The following is a 22,424-nucleotide window of genomic DNA, read 5'->3' on the forward strand; positions in this document are numbered from 1 at the left end:
TGATCAAGAAGAGATCTTGGCCTTCCTCTCTGAGACAACCTTTCAAGTACTTGAAGAGCGCTATCCTATCTCCCCTCAGTCTTCTCTTCTCAAGGGTAAACAGGCCCAGTTCTTTCAGTCTCTCCTCATAGGGCTTTGTTTCCAGTCCCCTGATCATCTTTGTTGCCTTTCTCTGAACCCTCTCCAGTTTGTCTGCATCCTTCTTCAAGTGTGGTGCCCAGAACTGGACACAGTACTCTGAGGCCTAACCTACGCTGAGTAGAGGGGAACTAGTACTTCACATGATGTGGAAGCTATACTTCTATGAATGCAGCCCAAAATAACATTTGCCTTTTTTGCAGCCACAGCACCTTGTTGGCTCATATTCAGCTTGCGATCTACAACAATTCCAAGATCCTTCTCGCTTGTAGTACTGTTGAGCCAAGTATCCCCCATCTTGTAACTGTGAATTTGGTTTCTTTTTCCTAGGTGCAGAACTTGGCATTTATCCCTATTAAATTTCATTCTGTTGTTTTCTGCCCAATGCTCCAGTTCTGAACCCTCTGCCCTATTTTTCTGAGCATTTTTTAAAAAATTATGAATGTGAAGACTTGGATTGGGATGGAGGACAATAATTGGGAGATCAGGGATAGAAATCCATCAGTGCAACTTACTTCAAAGTAAATATGGATAGGACGTGGGCCAACTGTTATATCTTAGGAGTGATGTGTTTATTGCTTCCCCATGGCTGCTTCCTACACCCCTCTGGTACCATCAGAATAGGGCTGGATACGCCTGATCTCATCTGATCTCAGAAGCTAAGCAGGGTCAGCCCTGGTGGGAGACCGCCTGGGAATCGGGCTTCCTGCATTGAGCAGGGGGTTGGACTCGATGTTCTTGTAGGCCCCTTCCAACCCTATGATTCTATGAATACAAGGTCATATGGGAAGAGCTAAGAACATGGTTATTTCCTATGCCCCTGTGAGGGTGCAGCAATGCTGTTTGGGAAACATCAACCCCTCCCATGTGATCTCCTATTACCAGAGTGGCGTGGGATAGCGCCACAGTGGAGCAGCAACCACACCTCTCTCCCATACTGGCCCAAAATGTCCATCACTAGCTACCATCTATTCAAGAACTGCAGAGACAGAATCTATGAGTTACAAGCACGGACTTGAAGATCAGCATCTTTCATGCGACCATACATCCCCAACCTGGTACCTTCAAGATAGCCCAACAAGAATGGTCAGTGCTTAGGAATGCTGGGAGCTGTAGTCCAAAAAGGAGCACCAGGTTGGGGAAGGCTGCCATACATGCCAGTCACAGGCCTCTTTGGTGAGGCCCAATGTGTTACCTACCCAATGTGTTATCTACTCAACATCTTGTTGACCCCAGAGCTCATGGCTTTGACAGACTTGCTTTAGAACCATTTAAATCTAAAGGACTGCAAATTCTCATATTACAGTTTATTTTAGTATTACCTGTTGACCTTTTCTTTGGGGACTTCAAACTTCTCATGCGACCTGGTGAGGACATCCCACTTTCACTCATGGAATCGTGAGCTGAGGATGCACTGCCGGTAGCTTCACTGTCGCGGATCATGCTTTCATAGCCACTGCTGCCACCGCTATGGTAAAAAAGAGCTGTCCTACCCATTGCTGGTGGGAGCTCTCCACTCAGGACACTGCTGTTATCACTTCCGTGCCCACTGCTGTAGCGTTGAGGCCTTCTGGGGGCAGTTATCTTGCTGTATGGAGATGGCAGCACTAGGACCTGTGACTTCTCGTCACTCAGATTGATTCCGCTGTCGTTTCCACTATCAGAGTCTGTCGAGCCTCGGAAATGGCTCATTTTGACTGAACTGCCCGACGCCAGCTCATTAACACGACTGTTGGCTGCCCTGATGGCTTGTTTGGTTCCCATAATGGTTCCTCGACCAGGTTTACTGCTTACACCTTGCACAGATCGCGGGGTTGCTTTCCCGCCCAAAGGAACGCTGGAAGTCTTCCCAACAGACTGAGCTAACGATTTCACAGAGGAGCTCAGAGACTTGGACCCACTAGCCGAAAGGCTGCGGCTCTTATTCCCACTGGCTGGAGCTTTCTGGCTTGTGGCACTTTTTGCCTGACTGTTTCTGCAGGGTAAAGGTGTGGTGTACGACGGAGGTGATGTCAGGCCAGAAGTGCCAGGAGGAACTCCGAGCCTTGGAACCAACCGACCGTTTCTGCCATTGCTAATGCTGCCATTTTCCCTAATCGGATTGACCCTGGATCCAACAGATGTCAGGCTATCACATCTTTCAAGTGACATGTGGCTTCCATAGCGATGGACAGCCTCACTTTTCGATGTCTTTGCTTTCAAACTTGAAGTTGCTTTTGGCAAAGAGTGGTCTCCCTTGAGGTTACATCTGCTACTGAGGTTTTCAGCAGCACATAACCCAGCTCTCAATCGCAAATCGACCTCATCCTCATTTTTTGCTGTAGTGGCCCTAGCAGGGTCCAATCCCACAGCTTTGCTCCCTCCATTTGCTATCCCACCATTTTTCTGCTCAAGGCTTGATTTACGCACAGGGGGTGTCGGAGGTATCGTCCCATTTGGCCTGGGTAACATGCTAGATTTTTGCTGCACGTTCTTCTTTTTCAGGCTGCCGGTGGCAAAAGCAGCTTCAGAATTTCCCCTGCTCGTGCCTTCTGTAGCTGTGCCACCGCTGTGTGACACAGGAACCACACCCAGCGTGGTGGCTCCTCTTTTGAGCTGTGGCATTTTTGTAATGGCTTCAGATTTTTTAGCAGCTCCACTGGAAGACTTACAAGCCATTTCGCAACCATCTACAACTCTCTGCGAGCACGTAAGCATTGTTTGGGACTTTGTTGGCCTAGCCAAGCTGCCAAATTGTTGGGCGGACTTTGCCGACGGCTTCTCACCACACAGCATTTGAGTATTTGGAGATGGCAACAGGTCTGCAGCGTTCGCTTCCAAGCGGTCCTCTGTACGAACCAACCAGGGATCTTCAAACATCACACGCGGCTTTTGCAGTTCCTTATAACTGAGGGTGGTGGTGTTGTGGGTCGAAGATGAGGTAGTTTTCGTTCTCCGGGGAAGACTGGAGTGTATCGTTTCTATCACCGGTGTGCTTTGAGAGTTAGAAGGCCTAGCTTTTGCTGGCTGATCGGCGACACAAAGAACACTTTCTGTCTGAGATGCTTTGGTTAAGTCGGAGTTTTGAGGGATGCTGCTGACTCCTGCCAATGTTTTGCTTGAATTCATGGTCTCACTCTCCAGCTCTGAAAAGCAAAAGCCGCTATCGTTCAGCGTGGCTTTCAAGGGAACAGGGGTGTTAGGAGAACCCAAGTTAAAAGGCTCCTCGGAGTTGCTACAGCCATAAGAGGACTGTGCAAGGAAACCATCACCAGACCGGCCTCCGTCACTCCCAATTGTACAGATGCTGACTTCGCTTAGCCACGAGCTGATGGAGGAACGTCTGCTGCTGCTAGAAAATGGATCCTCAGCAAAGGGCACAACAATATCAATGTTAACGCCAGTAGCACTTGCCTGGGAGGTATAAGCATCAAACTCATCATTAATACTGCTGATGATACTAACGGGCCGAGAGCCAGATGCGAGGGCCTGCAGAGAGCAGTCACTGTTAAAGCTGATGACACTGGCAGGCCTCCCATTATCCAGGATACCACTGATGGACAATTCCTCAACCACCGTAAAGACAAGTTCATCTTCACCGTTGAGCTCTACCGGCTGCTGCAAAGTCACCGTCGTGGTCAAAATATCCCGGTCAAAGCACTTGCCTCGGAAAGAAGACCGGAACCTATGCACTTCTATACCATCTCCTGGGTGCTCTGTGTTGTTGGTTGCCAAAAACGTGCTTGCTTCAGTGTTAGGTTCGGATTCACCAGCTGCTTGCTTACTCATTCCCACCGGTGGCGTCCTGACTGCATTACTGTGGTCGAACTTTGAGTATGTTTGCTTACTCTTCAGTGGAGACTCCTGCGGCTGTGGGGGTGGGGGAGCGGGGCTGGGCAAAGGTCTCTTCATGTGCAAAGGTTTTTCTTTTACAGCCAGTTCAGCAGCAGCATGGCTTGACTCTTGACTCCTGGCACTGCTACATGTTGGTAACTGGTGGGACTCAGTAGCTGCCTCTTTCTCTGCATCCACGTCCACTCTCCTGGCCTCAGGCTTGGCTTGCTGCTTGGTGTGTTCCATTTTTAAGGGAGGTATCTTCTTCTCAGGGCCACTGCCATTGCGTTGGAAGTAAAGGTTGTGTCCCTTCTTTGGAGGGCCCGTTTCCTGCAAAAGTGTTTTTTTTAATCCGCTGGGAGGAGAAGATGATTTCGGTTTAGACTGTCCATTTTCTGCACTTATCAGGGCCGTGCCACTGGATGACACAGTGGAGACCTCCCCGCAAGGAAACCTAGCGGGCTCCTCACTTCCATCAATACACTCCAACCTCTCCTGCAACTCCGCAAAAGTGTTGCATTTAAAATGATCTTTGTCCGAACTTCTCGCAAGACCAAAGTTGTCTTTGCTTCTTTTCTTGTTCAGGGAAGGGATTATGGGAACAAACTCCGGAGGGCCTTCATTATCTGTCAGCTCCCGGTCCGACAAAGCTGCACCATTGGGACCGACATAGATGACGGTGTCACAGGATTGTTCACTGCTCGAGGAATAATCAGGCTCGCTGGAAAGGTTCAGTACAGGAATGTCAGGATCAAGAGCTATGGTTCTTGGATGAAACGGCCTCAGATGAGGAGGTCTTCGCATATGGCCCTCTTCACATGAGCTTTCTCCTCCAGACGAACTGGATGCATACTGTCAATTGTATTTTAAAAAATATATATCATTATTATTGTTGTTGTTGTTGTTGTCGGTGTCGACATCATCGTTATTAACATTTATATCCCACCTTTCTTCCATTGTGGAACTCAAGGGGGCTACATGTGGTTCCCAGATGGTCTCCCCACCAAGCACTGACCAGACCCAGACCTGCTTAGCTTCAGCAAGGTGGCTGCCTCATGTGCCTTCAGACTATGCCCTGGAGCCATTTTTAGCACTACATCCCAATTCTTGTCATCTACAAGAAACAATTCCAGTGTAAATCATTTATGAGAAATTTTAGAACACTAGTGGGCAACTTCAAGTGGTCTGGGGTCCATTTTCCACCCTTTGAATTCCCTCACAGGCCACACGCCTGCCATCACATCAGCCACAGCAATTAAAAAAAACCCATGGTTTGCTGCTGAAATCTGTCAACAAGCCACTAGAGACCCCAAAGGGCCAAATTTGCCAGAAAACAAGCTAAATTTGGCCCTTTTGAGTCTCTGTAATGGCTTGCTGCCAAATTCCTGCGGCGCACTGATATTTTCTGCTGCGGCGCCACCAAATTTCAGCATTGGTGGCGGGGGGCAGCACTCAAGGCCATAGGGCCCGCATGCGGCCTCTGGGCCATGTGTTGCTCACCCCTGTTTTAGAAGGTTAATATATAATTGCATTGATTACTATCTTGAGGACAAGACTTCTGTTTGGTTTTCCACAACATATTTAGAGCAACTGGTTCCCTTCAAGTTATGCAGAAACTCTGCAATTCCCAAAAGGCAGACAAGAATAGAGTAGGCAATGGGTGGAATAATTCCTATGAAGGAATACTGCACAAAACTAGGTGCACTATGGGCCACAGAACCACTTCATATGGGGCAACTATGATTTCACAAAGCACATTATCTGTAGCCATGTGACTCCTCTGGCTTGATCAGTGGTGCGCCAAGTGCACCCTCAGCTGGTGTGCAAGCTAGTCTGACAGTGTGAGAACCTGGATAGGCTCAAACAAGCAATGAGAGCTAATACCATCATTCTGGATCTTGGAGACAGCGACTGGGTTTGGACGATGCACCGTGGCTTGTCGTGGGTTATTTAACCCCTGACAAGCTGTGGTGCCCGTGGGCACCAAGTCTGATATGCGATGCCCACTCAGAGGTTGTCGTGCTTACAACCCGAGCAAGCATGGGTTATACAAGGGTTAAACACAGCATGGGTGATGCGAGAGTTGTTTAACCCATGCTCGTCAGATTCATACAACACAACAACCCAAGTGGGGGTTCCATATTCAAAATGGCCACACGGACCTCACATGCTCCACAGCCTCACCGTGAGTTAAATAACCCATGGTGGGCTGTCATGCCGTGCGAACAGCCCCAAGATATAGAATGCTGATAGGCACCCTGTGCCAATTCTAGTATGATGTATTCTCTCCCACAGGAGCAAATCAGAAACACAGACGATAATGGGCTGCATTTTGGACACCATGCACTGAAGTGGTCACTGGAACTGGTCTTTAGCACTGAAGTGTGAATGGAATACCTGAATAGGCTGGTTCTAAGGCAAAATTAAAAAAGGAACAGTTGCACCAACAGCTGTACCCAATGCATTTCGACACTGGTCTTTTTGAAGGAAAAACTCTCAAGAGATTCTTCTGGAGGATTCCCTCGTCCTTGCAAGGGAAAAATCTTCCAGAAGAATCTCTAAGAGTTTTTCCCTCGATAAAGACCAGTGTCGAAATGCGGCTGGGAATTCAACTGGTGCAGCTTTTTTTTCTTTTTTTGATTTTGGTTTCCAGCATTACAGCTGCTTTTTCTGATCCCTACTGGTACTGTTGCCGGTCCTAAGGCCTGGATCAGACTACAAAATCCCCTCTGGGATGGAATAGTATGGAGGAAGTAATGTCTAATCCAGGGCAACCATGTTGACAGAAGCCGTTTGCTGGTGATGATTCATATTTTTCACTTGCTGGGCTTACATGGATCACAGTTGCGAAGTGGCAACTGTCCAGACAGTCTTGCCCTGTCAGATGTTACTTCCTCTGTACTGTGGTGGCCACCGGGCATCTTGGTGTGGAGGATGCTATACTGCCTGAATTGGGCTCTAGTCCTACGGCTGGGCCAAAATTTATCAGATGAGAGGTTTTGACCGAACGTTGGGCATTAAAGAGAGGAAGCATCCCCGAAATCTCTGCCAGGCACATATCTTTTTTCAACGCATGGTCTACAGTAGTGGCACTACTTCTGGCAGCTGCCAGAACACAGAAGTCCTCTTCTCACGATGCTACATCATCATGTAACACCATGGTGAGCGAGCGTCTGGGTAAGAAGTAGGGATGGCAGAGAATTCCGCCACGGACTCCAAAGAGTCTCATCGCAGAGCCAAATCCTCCTCACCAGTGGCTCCATTCCACAAGCGATACAGCCGCCATTGCTGTGCCGTATCGCTGCGGATGAGAAACAGGAAGTGATCCAGACGCAAATGGCATCTGCCACGCCATTTGCGTCCCTGTTCCTTCTTACGATAGGCTACGCATCTGTATTTACGTAGCTATTTACACAGCCTATCGCGTGAAAAAACAGGGACATTTTTTCACGCGATAGGCTATGTAAATAGCTACGTAAATACAGACGCGTAGCCTATCGCAAGAAGAAACAGGGACGCAAATGGCGTAACGGACGCCATTTGCGTCCAAATCACTTCCTGTTTCTCATTCGCAGCGATATAGCACGGCAATGATGGCCGTATCGCTTGCGGAACAGAACTGTCTGGCAGCTCCGCAGACTCACCGTGGAGCAGAGCCGTCCAGCAAGGATTCCAGGGGGGAGGAACAGATCGCCTCCCCACCCTTGAGGAGCCCCCTGCAGAGCCCAGGTAAGGGGATTCCTACATCCCTAGTAAGAAGAATGGTGGAGTGCTGAGAGGAGCACTGACAGTAAAATTCCCTCACTCCCCCACCAAAATCCCTGAAATGCCCCCTTCTCCCCACTTCACTGCCTGCAAAAGGAGTGGCCAACTTTGAGGGTCGGGCAGGCATTTCATGACACCTTTATATAATCCCAATCTACTATTTGCTTCTGCGTGGTTGCTTTCCAACAAGTGAACTTACAGCCAGACCTAAAGGGATATTTGAAGTAGGGATGGTGCGGGCATCCGTTTCGGTCCACAAATTTTTCAGACCACTGGCGCCCGCGCCTCACGAGCTGTGCCCGCTAAGCTCTCCCCTGCTTGTTCACCCTCCGGGCTGCAGTCGAGCCCCCCCTTTCCGCACTCAGTAAGATGCCCACAACTTACCCAGGCCTGATCGTCATTATCCCGATTGCCATGTTTTTAAAAAACATGGCGATCGGCAGAGCTTGCTATGTGCCCACATAGACTTATACGCAAAAAGCGCTGTGAATCGCCCATGGACTCGAGTTTCACAGTGCTATTTTGTGTATAAGTCTATGGGCAAGCGCTGCCGATCGCCATGTTCTTTAAAAACATGGTGATCGGGATAATGATGAACAGGCCCAGGTAAATTGCGGGCTGCTCACTGAGCGCGGAGGGGGGCTTGACTGCAGCCCGGAGGGCCAACAAGCGGGGGGGGGAGCTAAGAGGGTGCCCGAAGAACCCGAGCTGGAATGTGTTCTCACCCCCGCCTCCCTCACTGGAGTTTCGGAAAAAAAAATCACAGCTGCATCACATTTTGGCTCATGGCAGGCAACAAATATAGATGAATTAAGTTAATTGACTCTTGCGACACTGGCTCAGGGGATTTTTTTTACACTTCCCTTCCTTAGACATGTAAAAGCAGGCAATGCATCTGAGCTAAGACCTTGTCACCTAAACTAACTGTCAAAGGATTCTATTTTCCTCAGAGGATAGGGGGAGAGTGGGAGGGTGCTATTGCACACACATCCTCTTTGCGGGCTCCCACAGGCCACTGGTTAGCCACTGTGTGAACAGAATGCTGGACTAGATGGACCCTTGGTCTGTTCCACCAGGGCTCTTCTTACATTCTTGGATAAAACAGAATTCTTGCCAGAACAAACATTGCTTCATTGTTCTCGTGCACCAACCTTAGATTTCTTTTTCCTCATCCTATGGATACGAGAAGCAAGCTGAATAGTCGTAAGACTTTCTGCATAATTTGCTGGGGAATCCGATATGTGAGCTAGCATGGTCGTTCTACAGTTGATGTTCCCAAGCGATTCTCTCAGCAGCATTGTCAATTTGTTGTCCCTATGGAACACGTATAAATGAGAATCTGCAATTATTTACATTTCTTTCCACCGGCTAACCACACTACTTCTCTTTGATCACAGGCCTACATGGGGAAAATCTCAGACCCACATGGAACATGGGCTTGATCCTTCAAAAAGGAGCAGGCAGCTAGTCCTAATTCTGCTGAACAGAATCAGCAAATGTTTTATTTTATATTATTTTATTTTAGACTATTTTAACATTATTCTTGCATAAAGCTAGGGATGGATGAATTTCTCAGTTTTGGTTTCTCCTGTATTCATTTTGTTTTAAAATCTCATATTCTTTCCATTTCATATAAGAAGAAATTTGCAAATTTGGGTAATTCGTAAAAAAAATGACCCAAAATGAAATTCTCACCCATCTGCATTGTCCAACTGCAACAGGTATAGCTATTCCCAACGCGGAGAGGACTATGTTGTACCTGCCTGCCATGTAACTGTTAACGATGAAGAGAATGTAAAAAAGAAAGAAAGAGGTGGCAACCCTAATTCAGCAGCCTAAAAATGGGTGAATACACAGGTATTCAAACCCAGACTTTTAAGAGCCAAGCACTCAAAGACCTGAGTGTGGTTGGACAAATCTGTCAGTTTCGGTTCCTCCCACATTCACTTCTTTTTAAATCTCGAGTTCTTTCCATCCCTTTTATGAAGGAATTTGTGAATCTTGGAAAGTTCTTATTTAAAACAACAACAACAACAAACCACACAAAATTCTCACTCATCCCTACACCAAACAGGATGGGGAAGATGTCCGTGCTGGCCTTATAAGAGACTCAGGAAGACTAACTTTCTCAAAATAATGTTCCTTATATTGGGAAACAGCTGAAGGAAGCAACTATATGTGGCTCACTCTGACACCGCAGAATCTTTCTGGGCCATTTGGAGGAGAAAGCAATTAAAGTTGGAGGTGATGGGTCCATCCCATCCGATGGTCTATCACCTTTAAGGCACCATCTGACACTGCCTATAGGTAAGTGATAAGGCTTTGAAAAGCAATCTGAAAATCAGGCCAAAGGCCATGAGTCTGACATGGGTAGAATAATTCACTTACTTGTACGGCACATGCTTGGCACCATTGATTAAGGCCAGAATGACGCTGCCCAACGCAGAGAGAGAAAGGCAGAGGGAACCCCCTCCATCTCGACTCTTGCTTAGCACCTTCTCACAACTGCCTAGGTCAATGAGATGTAAACGGCTGCGACCGCCTGACACTGAAAAGCAACAGTAACACAGGTTAGTCACTGATGCAGCTCTACTTCGAATGGCAGAAACATTAAGGCTAGGGAAATTAAATATTGCTGGATGGATGAATGCAAACTTCAGAAAACGGATAATATTAGCAAATGATCAGATCATTTGGGCAGTAGCGAACGGTGTCACTCTGCTAGCACAAAGGACACTGCATTGGCGGAAAATAGGTTCCAAACTACGCAAAAGAGGAGAATCCAACTAACGTTATGTTTGCGCAAGCGTGGCTGTGCAAGCGCACATGCAATGGAAAGATTTGGCAGAGCTCTGCTAACGCTATTTCAGTTTGTGGAATGACACTATTGGATACTGTCCACAGCTCCGCAGCCAAAACAACAACAAACAAAACAGATTATTGGGGTTGTTACTAAAAAAAAAAGAAGGGGGGGTTATAAAGTAGCACAGAAACTCTGAACATCCATTCTGTATAACCTGTTCATTTCTGGCCATCTGATCTTTATGACAGAACAGAATACAAATTAAATAGAAAAAATACAAACCAGAAATGATCCCATGTATGTTATGGATTGGGATGACAATGAATAGAAGTTTTAGAACAAGTCTGTGCCTAATGCAATTAATGCATGGCGCCGTTAAAGCAAACCCTGGGTTTAAACTTTAAACTATATTTTTAACAGCACATTTGAAGTAGTAATGGGATGCAAACCTAGCCAATTCAGAACGTCCTAAGAAAATTAATGGAACTCAACAATACCAATACTTTATGAAATAGAGTTAGGAGCAGGGATGGCGGAGAAATCCACCACGGACTCTAATGAGGCCGGATTCTAACTAATCCAGCCCCCAGGAGTCCATGGCGGAACAGACTGCTCCCCCACCACCCCCCCGTGAAGCTGGTCGGGACGGACCCAACCTGGCGCCGGCCAGTCCAGGTCCATCCTCTTCATTCCGCAGCCGGCTGCTGCTGGGCTGCGGCCGCAAATGGCATCCGGCGTAGCGGACACCATTTGCGTCCCTGCCCTTTGCTGTGATTGGCTACATAAATATTTATGTAGCCAATCACAAAAAGAGCAGGGACGCAAATGGCGTCCGCTATGCCATTTGTGTCCCTGCTCTTTGCTGTGATAGGTAGGGATGTATGAAAGTCACTTACCTTTTCGCAGCTTGGCTTCGCGCTGGGGGGGAGGCGCTTCGCTTCTCCCCCCGAAGTTCAGGCGAGGGGGGGGAGGCTTCCCGCCTTGCCCGGCCGAAATTCAGGCCGGGGAGAAGCGCCCCGTCTCCCCAGCCGCGAAACAAAAAGTAGAGAAAAAAAAAAGACCCCGTGATAGGCTCCGTGACGATTTATGTAGCCTATCACGGCTAGATTTCCAAAGTCAGCCGTGATAGGCTACGTAAATCGTTACGCAGCCTATGCACGGGTGTGTGGGGTTTTTTTTACTTTAGGGGTTTTTTTTTTTGCAATGGCGGCGGCGGCAGACTGTCGGGAGACCGGCCGCTGCCCCCGCCCGCGCCGAACCGCCGCCGGGACCCGCCACCGGGAGGGACATTCGCCAAAGCTAAGTCCCGTCCCGGGGGGGGGGGGGGCGGGGGGGCGGAGAATTTCACCGCCGATTTCGGGGGGCCAAATGCGTTGGCGCTCGGCCCCCCGAAGATTTGGGGAGAAATTCTCCGCCATCCCTAGTGATAGGCTACATAAATATTTATGTAGCCAATCATGGCAAAGGGCAGGTATGCAAATGGAGTCCCCTACACCGGACGCCATTTGCGGCCGCAGCCCGGCAGTGGACGGAAGTCCGGCTGCGGGCGGCCCCAGCCGGCGGCTCCGCGGACTTGCCGCTGAGCGGAACCAGGGGGAGGGACGGATCGCCTCCCCCCCCTCCAGCAGACCCCGGAGCAGAACAGTAAGTGGGGTTCGTACACTCCTTGTTAGGGAACCTAAATATGGTTGCTTTCAAGGGGCTGGATGGCTGAATCATGAATACTGTTTTTAAAAGCTCCAATACAGGTATGGTTGACTTGCTGAGAAATCAGAATAAGGGCTCTCCAAATTCTTGTAGTAGTCTGTATTTAGCCACGACTCCCAAAAATCTCTATTTATTTTGAACTAGCAAGGGCTAACCTGAAATGACACAATGGTGTCAAAATGTTGCAAGGGGCCGAAGGTATTGACAACAGTGGATAAAGCTCCCTAAAAACCTTCTTGGCCAGGGATAAGGAACTGGCTGCAGCCACATACAGTTGCTTCAACCCAGCAAGAGGAATTCTCCTACAGACCCGTCAAGGAGAAGATGAAGGACAGTATCCAATGGGGCTCTTCCACGCGGCCAGCCCCACAGGCCCCAGTCCACAAGTGGCCCCCAATGCAGCAATGTAGCACTTCCAGGGGCAACCCCCAAAACGAGCCGAAATGCTTGTTTCTGGAAGAGGCACGGCGGGGATGGCCATGCACAGACCAGAACCTGCGGTGCTGGCCACACGCGTAAGAGCCCTACTGGATACTGCCCAAACATTCCTATCCACATCCCAGGCCTACATGAACTGGTGGGGTGGGTGTTTTGATGTGCATGAGAATACACATATGTTGATGCACATGGAAATGAACTTCCTCATCAGGGCAGTATCATCAGGTAAACTTGCTATGTTTACCTAATAGGCCTCACCTAGCACTGGATTGGGGTCACTATGATGAGATCCAATATAGCATAGTGATTAGGGCAGCCTTCCCCAACCTGGTGAGCTCTGGATGTTTTGGATTACAAATCCCATCATGCCTGACTACAGGGCATTCTGGATGGGGCTGATGGAAGTTGTAGTCTAAAACATCTGGAGGGTACCACATTGGGGAAGCCTGGGTTAGCGTTTTTACAGTAGGACCAGGGAGACCTAGCTTCGAATTCCCCTCTCAGCCATGGTGACCTTGGGCCATTAACTATATCTCAGCCTAACTTAACGACTTTTTGTGAAGTAAAGGGGCTGGGAGAGAGAGGCCAGGTATGCCACAGCGTATGCCTTCCTTGGAGGAAGGACAGCGAAATACGCATTGGGATTTCCCAAAATGGAAGTTCAAAAGGTGACTTGAGATCTGCTTCAAAGCCTTCTTCGCTAATATTAATCAGCTGGTTTCGATGCAAATTAATGTTACTTTTTTAAAATCAGAGCAAGAACAAAGCAAATCTGAGCCAGATCAACATACTTCCCCCTTTGCCGCTCTTCTCCATGCGATACTGATATATATGGAGGGTGAAGAACATGTGCGAATTCCTCCGATCCTCTTCATCACATTCCAGTTTACTGGTACTTCTGGCTGCCAGCGCTGCGTCGAGGAAGAAGGCAGCTTTCTCTGCTGTAGGGGCCCTTAATTCACTTTGATTTTGAAGCTGGAATATAAACAAGAAAACAACTAATTAAGATGGGGTGAATGATCCCCTCTTTCTGAACAGAGCGAGCCTCAAGGGTGCTAACAGAAACAAATATGTACACTCTGGGACTGGGGATTAAAAATGAAAAAGCAATTTAAAAATATCATCCTTAAGATATGGTAGAATTGTTGTCAGATAAAAGGATTTTTTTAAAAAAAAATGTCAGGAAAGAAAGGAAAAGCCAGACTTCCAAACCTGCCCTGAGCTGTTATACCTGCGTTCCACATATCGGATCCTCCCGCAGATAAACCCCCGGAGACTGCCCGTCTTGAAGACTGCCGGTGGCTACTTCAGCTAACAAATCCTGAAGGTTTTCATCTTTGCCACTGATCTCCACAGCAGAGACACGAATTGAGAAACGGGTCCCAGTCTTCTCCTTGCGTTCATTGATTAGTTTGAAGAGCCATGAGATAGCACAAGGGACAATGCCGAGGCTTTGCGTGGAGTTATCTTTTCCAAACATTGTGTATGATTTTCCTGGAAGGGAAGGCAAGAGGAAACTTAACTAGCCCATCAGGTATAGCCTCTGCTTGCCGTCCAACACAGAGGGTGAAAATTTTAGGGAGTGTTATAGGGATGGGTGAAAAATTCACTCTGTCGAGGTATTTTTTTAAGCATCCTATTTACATCTCCCAAGCTTTGCAGTAAGCCAAGACAGAGCTGCATTCTGAAATCCACATTTTTGCAGGCTTTCAGATGCAGCTTGTCTCGGGAAAAACGTGCACCCAAAATGCCTTGCAGGGGAATGAAGGGGCTTGGGCCCCAGGAAAATCAAGGCCGCCTCCATCCCACCCTATCACCAGAGGGAGCATTCCTCAAGGTAGATTTATACCTGTAGAACTTTCAGTCGGTATACTGGGGTGGATGTCATCCCCCTGCCCAACTGATGGAGCTCTCTCCCAGGCAGAGGGGCAGTTCTCCTTGGTCAGCTGTCTGAGGCATGTTAGCATTGCCCTTTAAGAATCTGAAGTATTTTTCCAGTTCTGAAGCAGGGGTTTCCATGGTCATGAACTCCAGTACCCACTCTGCTCCTTCAAATTTCCCATGGTGCCAACTGGCGGTTAAGCGATGGGCTATGAGCAATACCATCTGGCTTGCAGGAATATGACAGAGGGCCCCTGAAAATGTTTGAACATGCCCTTAGATTATAGTCAATGCCACACACTTTAATAAACAATGGGAAAGAGCAGATGTTTTAAAAGTGGCTTTTACGTATTTCATTATTAATCCTTTGGTATTTACTCAATTAATTTCTTCATCTTGGCTAACTTTTTTGCCCGAAGCCAATTAATTTCTCAAGGCCCTCTGGATCTTTTGAATTTGGCCACACCTGTCCCTACAAAAGCCTGTTCCTGAAGAAGCTAATATATATACATGGCTGCCTTTTACTCTTTTCTCAAATGGATTTAAAAAAAGAGAAACACACAACTTAAGGTCCCAGTGTAGAAATAAAGTGGGGGAAGTTTGCAAAGCTAATTAAAAAGAAATTCTAATCTATTCATATACTCCAGGTTTATTGTTCCAGGAGCTGACAGCATGTAATTACCAGGCTGACATAGTAATTAACTGTAATGAATTTGGGAGCTCACCAAGCTTGACATGGCCAAAGCAAAAGATGCAACCATCTGCACCATTCACGACAGACTGGATGACTTCTGCTACTGTTCCAGAACACACCTCGGCCTAGAAGAGAGGTTGGGAGCCAGTTACAGAGCATGTATCGGTATGTGCTTTATTGTGCCTGTGATGCAAAAATAATGATTCCAAACACAATGTTTTTGTACATTTCACAGCATTAGTCGTATTATTTTTGTGTCTATATTCTTCCATTTCTCTCTAATAAAAGCTACTATATAAGCCTGCAATAGTTTCCTATCCCATTATCCTGGATCCCATGGAGTATCAATTTTATGACCTTGGTAACAAAGGAAATGCTATCCATCGAAGCGTAGGGCTAATATAATATCTCATCCACGCTTTCTCAGTAATAGCAGCAGATTCACTGCAAAGGAGCTCCCCCAGTCGTTGGATTAGGGGAGGGGGATGAATTCAAGAGTCCCCAGTGGAAATTTTGAAAGATTTCTGTTTTACCTTAGCTATGGGAACCACATCCATTGGAAAAAAAAAAGAGAGAGAGAGAGAGAGGAGCATTTTGGACAATCATCAGAAGTGGTTGCTTTTGGGCCTCATCTGTGGGGGGAGATGCATATACGGGAATAGAATAAACATTTCCCCATGGGGTAGATTCACATCTCCCCAGTTCAAAAGAGATGGGATCATAGGAAATTGAACTGCAAGTCACTAACACATGATCTCTCTTTTCCTCTCTCTTGGTGTGTGTGGGGGGGTGCTTCTATGTGTATGCATCGTTTCCAGTCAGCTCTATGTTTTCCTCAGCTAGTCAGGGATCCACTGGAACAACAGTACACCTTCTGCACCAAATGTGTTTGACCTGGTGTAGACAAAAACACACCAATCTCTTGACCATGCTCAGAGATCAAGAATAGCTTAGGGGCTGCATGCTCTTTTACACCAGCCCCTCCTTTCTTACACATGAATTCTTGATACCGAAAGCCTTAACCATAGTTAAAGGTTACATCCTAAGTCGGAGGTGGGCAACTTGTGGCCCTCCAGATGTTTTGGCCTACAACCCTGATCAGTCCTAGCCAGCATAGCCAATCAGGTTATGATTGAGGGATCAGGTGTTTGGCCGGTAAGTGGGTCTGTTGGATTGGGTACTGTTTTTTGTATTTTTTAATTCTGTAATTGTTACGTTTTTATTGTATTTTAATGTGTTGTTTTATTATTTTAATCCATTTTAATTGTGCCTGTAAGCCACTCTGAGTGCCAGTTTTGGTGGAAAGGTGGGGTACAAATCAAATCAATCATGAGAGCTGTAGGCCAAAACATCTGTAGGGGCACAAGTTTAAGGTGAAGGCTAACCAGGTTCCCTCCTAAGCAGCATTTGAAAACAAGCTTCAAACCCCAGTTTCAAATCATCTGTTGACCTTAACTTTGGTTAATGCTAACAATGTTCCTTCATCTGTTGACCGTAACCATGACTAATGCTGTGTTCCTTCATAAGCAGATTTTACAAACCAGCTTTAAGCCCTCATTGCAAATTCTGGTTTAAGTTGGAAACCATGGTTTGTTTCTTCACTGAATTACTGCATTGTCACTTTAAAGCCATATGCCGGTTTAATCCTTACCCACAATAAAGGCTGTTGATGAAAGGGAAGAAGAAATTCACACCAGATGAACAGGAAGAGGGAGCCCATGATCCTGCAGTCAGTGTGCCCCTCGCCTCTTAACCACGGTTAAAAGATTGAAGCATTACAAAGCAACAAGCCCACTGGCACTCCCTAAACTCCACCTCTCAGTCTTGAATGGTAAGGGGTGTGACATGCTGGTGAAGTGTCACAACTAACAGGCCTGAGATGAGAGACCAGCTGGTTGGGTTTAAAAGGGATTCTGTACTTCAGAACCAGGGGAAAACCCAGTGTCAATTGTCGTGCCAGTGTGTGTCAGGTTTCCTTTCACCCACACTGATCTTCAAACACAGTCAAGAGGCTTCAATCTATAGCTTTTAATCCATTACCACAAAGGGTCATACAGATGCAAATTCTCACTGACTCTCAGTCTGCAAGGAAATGCCTTCAGGGGTTTAAAAGGTAGCTATGAAAGTTGCCCACCATTTGAAAGGGAGGCAAGTTCACTAGCCTAACTTAAGGGGTGGGGGGAGGTCTCTCTCTCTCTCTCTCTCTCTCTCTCTCGGCTTCTAAGCGCCGCTGTTCACGCAAGGCCAATTGGGTAGACCGTCTACGTTCCGCCCCGTCCTTCTCCCTCTTGGCTCTGCATCTGCGCCTTGCATCTATTAATTCAGACTCACCAAACACCGCCTCTCCCTGTTTGCTGCCTCTCGGGGGGGGGGGGGGAGAGGGGCCTTCCTCTTCCAGCTGGACCTGAGAAGCCTGCCTAGCCATGTCTGGACTAGCCTGGGAAACTTCTTCCCCCATGTCTGGCAGTTCTTCTTCAGAATCTGAACTACTCTCCCACTCCCTGCACTCAGGAGCACTCCTGACAGTGTGTTTGCAGGTGCTATGTGAACCTACCAGAATACCTTTTGCGTAATCTGTCTGAATCTAAATCACAGCAGGCACAAAGGCGCAGGGGAGCTAGAGTCTGAGGGAAGTTTTGGTTACTTTGCATTCTCAATCCATTTTTCTTTTAAATGTCAGAAAAATATCTTGATATAACTAGATGTTCTACTTTAAAGCTAGTTAACTACTCAAGCTGGTCAAATATTTAACATTTTGAAAAGGGAAGTCAGCTTTGGATTCCAAGTGAGACTTTGACCCAGTTTTAAAACCAACTGAAACCAGACGTCCAAAGCATAATCTTTTTTCAGCAATTAAATCCCAAATGCAAGACTTTAATTCAGCCTTATGCTTGCTTCTTCTCTGCTCTCTACAGTTGCTAAAAAGAGACCTCCGTATATATGGTAGCTGCAGAGTCAGCTTTCAGGGGGTGGGGGTGTAGCAGACCCATTATCTCTGAGCCTCAGCTTACAAGCCAGGCCTACTTCTGCCTCTCACCCCAACCAAGTCTTTGGTCCAATCCCTCACCTTTCCTCAAGTGGCTGCCCTGTCAGGCTTGCTGAGCCAAAACATAATTCGCCTTTTTTAGAGTTGTGCTTTGGGCTGAAATGCACCATCCTCCTCACTCCCCCCCCCACTCCCCTCCCCATGTGCATTCCAATTCAATCCCTAACTTCCTGGTTCAGGCAAACCATCGTTTGCCTTGACATCCGAATAGGGCAAACTATGGTTTGTACAAACCATAATTTGCCTAAATGTGTGTGCCTGACCAAGACGTGAAGGAGGAAGATTTAGGTCTGAGGCATAGCTCTTGAATTGCCCATGGTGTGTAAACCAACCCATTTTCTTGCTGAGATGCCAGAGGAGGGGAGGAGGGGAGCAGAACACAGTATATCCATTGGGGAAAGTCCAAGACACACTAGGCTCTTAGTATATAAAATTAAGCATAATTTATTTGTTTCTTCCTAACTGCTTACTGAACATTTTCTGTTTTTTATACATGCAAAACAAAGTGTCAGCATTTAGAGGATGGACTTGCCTTTAAGCATATGATATATTCTGGTGATTACCAAGGTTCCCATCTTCCATGAACTTTTTTATACCTGTTTGTCTGCTGAGAAACCCGTGTGTCTCTTGAATGCATGCCTGTTGCAAAAGATTCTGGAGCATCCTGCAAGCCTTACATTGCTTGGTTCATGCTGGGTACCGATTAAGCCTATTGGGCCTTCCTGCTGCTTGCGCAGGTATGCAGCATTACCCTATGCATGTTTACTCCAAAATAAGTCCCATTGGATTAAATGGGCCTTGCTCCCAAGTACGTGTGCATACAACTGCCGTCTGAGAGCGCGTCCTAGAGAAGTGTCATTGCTCAGTAGCTATGCTTCATCGAGTGGAGAAAGGGTGGGTATGATGGGCAACTGTTTTTCAGGGAGGCTAGTCTGTCATTACTGATCTTCTCCATAAGGCATGCCTGCGATCCCCAAAACACAGTATGAAAACTACCGTGATATTCTGTCCTTATTCAGCTAAATACCTGAAGACTTCTTAAGATATGAAACATAGGGATGTCAGAGAATTCCGCGACGGATCTCGGTGAGGCCAAATGCCAGTGCATTCGGCCCCCCAAAATCCATCGCGGAACGGCCTGCCACCCCCCCCGCCCCCCACGGATCCCCCCCGGGACGAGACTTACCTAGGGCGGATGTTCCGGACGGCGGCAGCTCCAGTGGTGGCTTCGGCGGTGGCGGCAGCCGGTCTTCCGACCGGCTGCCGCCGCCGCCATTTGTAGTCTGGTCTTTTTCTTTTTTTTCCCCCCCATAGTCATGATAGGCTACGTAAAGACTTACGTAGCCTATCACATCTGGTTTTCTTTTAAAAAAAAAAACGCATACGCAAATGGCGGCAGCTACAGCCTTATTTTTCGCTGTCTTAGTTAATATTTACGTAGACTAAGATGAAGAAAAGAAAGGGGAATGCAAATAGTGCCCACTACGCTATTTGCGTTCCCCTTTCTTTTCTTCATCTTAGTCTACGTAAATATTGACGTAGACTAAGACAGCGAAAAATAAGGAATGCAAATGGCAGCGGCCGTAGCCACCGCCATTTGCATACACGTTTGTTTTTTGTTTACCCAGAGCCCTCCGCGGCCGGAAATCCAGCTGCGGATGGCCCTGGCCTGGGCCTGGCCGGCTGCTCCATGGAGCTGCTGAGGAGCACAGCCGGCCATCGAGGATTCCGGGGGGGAGGACCGGATCGCCTCCCCCCACGTCGAGGATTCCGGGGGGGAGGACCAGATCGCCTCCCCCCCCACCATGAACAGAATCCGCGAAAAGGTAAGTCACTTTCGTACATCCCTAACGAAACACCTCCCAAACTGGAACAACCACATGCCTATAAACATTCTGCCCAAACTGAGACTTACGAGGGGCACATAGAATCATAGAATAGTAGGGCTGGAAGGGGCCTATAAGACCATCAAGTCCAAACCCCTGCTCAGTGCAGGAATCCAAGTCAAAGCATCCCTGACAGATGGCTGTCCAGCCTCGACTTGAAAGCCTCCAGTGTGAGACAGCCCACCACCTCCCTAGGCAATTGGCTCCATTGTCGTATTGCTCTAACAGTCAGGAAGTTTTTCCTGATGTTCAGCCAGGATCTGGCTTCCTGTCAACTTAGGGATAGCGGAGAAATCCGCCATGGACTCCAGTCCCCCCGGAGTCTGTGGCAGAATGGACTGCTCCCCCCCGTCACCCTGCGAGGTCCAGTAGGGACGGACACTACCTGGCGCCAGCTGGTCCGGGTCCATCCGCTGTCGTCCGCAGCCATCTGCTGCCGGGCTGCAGACGCAAATGGCACCCGGCGTAGCAGACGCTATTTGCGTCCCTGCCCTTGGCTGTGGCTACATAAATATTTACATAGCCTATCACGTCCAAGGGCAGGGACGCCATTTGCGTGGCAGCGGACGGAAGTCCGGCTGCGGACGAAGTCCAGCTGCAGACGGGCCCGGCTGGCAGCTTTGCGGACTCGCCGCAGAGCGGAGGCAGCCGGGAAGGATTCCGGGGGAAGGGATGGATCGCCTCCCTCGCCCCCAGCTGACGCCCCGGACCATCACTTGAGCCCTACTGTCACTTGAGCCCATTGTTCTGTGTCCTGCACCCTGGGATGATGGAGAAGAGATCCTGGCCTTCCTCTCTGTGACAACCTTTCAGGTCCTTGAAGAGCGCTATCATATCTCCCCTCATTCTTCTCGTCTCAAGGCTAAACATGCCCAGTTCTTTCAGTCCCTCCTCATAGGGCTTTGTTTCCAGTCCCCTGATCTTCTTTGTTGCCCTCCTCTGAATCATTCTGAACTGTTCAACAGCGAGTCATAACATGTGTATATGTTGCGTGTGTGTGCACGCATGTTGCTTTAAATAGCACAAGGAAGTACAGGGGGAATGTATTCACCGAGTAGAATTATCTCCACAGATATTGCTTCTTAATTTCACATCTGGGCTAAATTAAAACAGCGTGAGACCTTGCGAACTGACTATTAATTAGCATGCCTTTCCAGTAATTAAACCAACTAATTCAAAGGAAAAAAATCCCCCCTAAAAGCTGCAAAGAATTCTCTTGCCGGAATTTAAATGCCATGGCAGCAACCCAAATTATTAGCTGTATATGCTCAGCTCCAGTACCTGGGAAGCATCCTGGGGGAATACTGCATCAAAGGCAAACATCTTTGGGACGGCCACAGCTCCTCTTCGGTGACCTGCGTTGCAAGGACCACTTGAAGAAGGGTCATAAAGCGTGATCTGTTTTTTCCGTGGATCTACCTTCAGAAATGACAGGGATTCTGATGTGTCGTGTGTTCCTTGAGACGGGCAAATTCTCACCATCACTTTTACCTGAGAGTCATAAAAAATGCATAGGTTTTACTCTTTAACTCCAAGTGAAAATGGAACTGTCGCTCACACTCTCTCCCTCCGCTTCATTTCTCAATAATTTCACCACACACATAGTGAGAGCGTTCCGGGGAGAGCATTCCAGGGACAGCAATCCTCACTGGCGAGAGCATGTGGAATGCTCTCTGTGGTGAAGTCCACAATGGCGCCAACATTGGCATCTTTCCGGCACCAGATTAAGATTTTCCCACTACTTCCAGGCATTTGACAGCATATGATGAGGGGCTTTTAGTTTTTTATCAAGTTCTGGAAGTTTGATTGTTAACTGTTTGAAACTTGTTTTTAAACCATTTTAAATTCTTGAATGTTAAAGGTTTTATGTCATATTGTGAACTGCCCAGAAAGCTTTGGCTATTGGGCCATAGAGAAATGCAGAGTCAGATCGCTGGTCTAACTAGCTCAGTACTGTCTACTGCAATAACTGACAGAGGCTCTCCAGGGTTTCCGACAGGGTTCTGTCCCAGCCCTACCTGGATATACCTGGGTCCTTTTGCATGCAGAGCCCATGCAATTCCAAAGGCCTTTCCCCTAAGGGAACAGAATGTAGGGCAGGTTCACACATGCATATTCAACACTTGAAGACTGCATCTAGTGAGGACTTGCATGAATGAATGGGCCAACAGAGAAAAAACAATACAGGTAGAACATTCATATCACTTCAAGTGCAATGCTTTTCAATTGAGTCTTCACATATTCAGCTGCCAA

The 22,424-nt window shown here is 47.6% G+C and overlaps 1 protein-coding gene across 1 annotated transcript in view; it reads right to left on the reverse strand.

The window, feature by feature from the left end:
• The window catches only part of KIF26A (kinesin family member 26A), a 199,068-nt gene that overhangs the window by 18,357 nt on the left and 158,287 nt on the right, over positions 1-22,424 (reverse strand). The window contains exons 6-12 of the mRNA XM_084837551.1: positions 21,453-21,662; positions 15,271-15,364; positions 13,896-14,158; positions 13,456-13,639; positions 10,105-10,264; positions 8,868-9,030; positions 1,461-4,803 (exon numbers count right to left, since the gene is read on the reverse strand). Coding sequence (XP_084693677.1) covers positions 1,461-4,803; positions 8,868-9,030; positions 10,105-10,264; positions 13,456-13,639; positions 13,896-14,158; positions 15,271-15,364; positions 21,453-21,662 — 4,417 coding nt within the window. The remainder of the gene's footprint in view (positions 1-1,460; positions 4,804-8,867; positions 9,031-10,104; positions 10,265-13,455; positions 13,640-13,895; positions 14,159-15,270; positions 15,365-21,452; positions 21,663-22,424) is intronic.

The sequence above is a fragment of the Heloderma suspectum genome, chromosome 1 (assembly GCF_057233095.1).
Source record: "Heloderma suspectum isolate Gila_16-S chromosome 1, 16-S_ref, whole genome shotgun sequence".
Lineage (NCBI taxonomy): Eukaryota > Metazoa > Chordata > Lepidosauria > Squamata > Helodermatidae > Heloderma > Heloderma suspectum.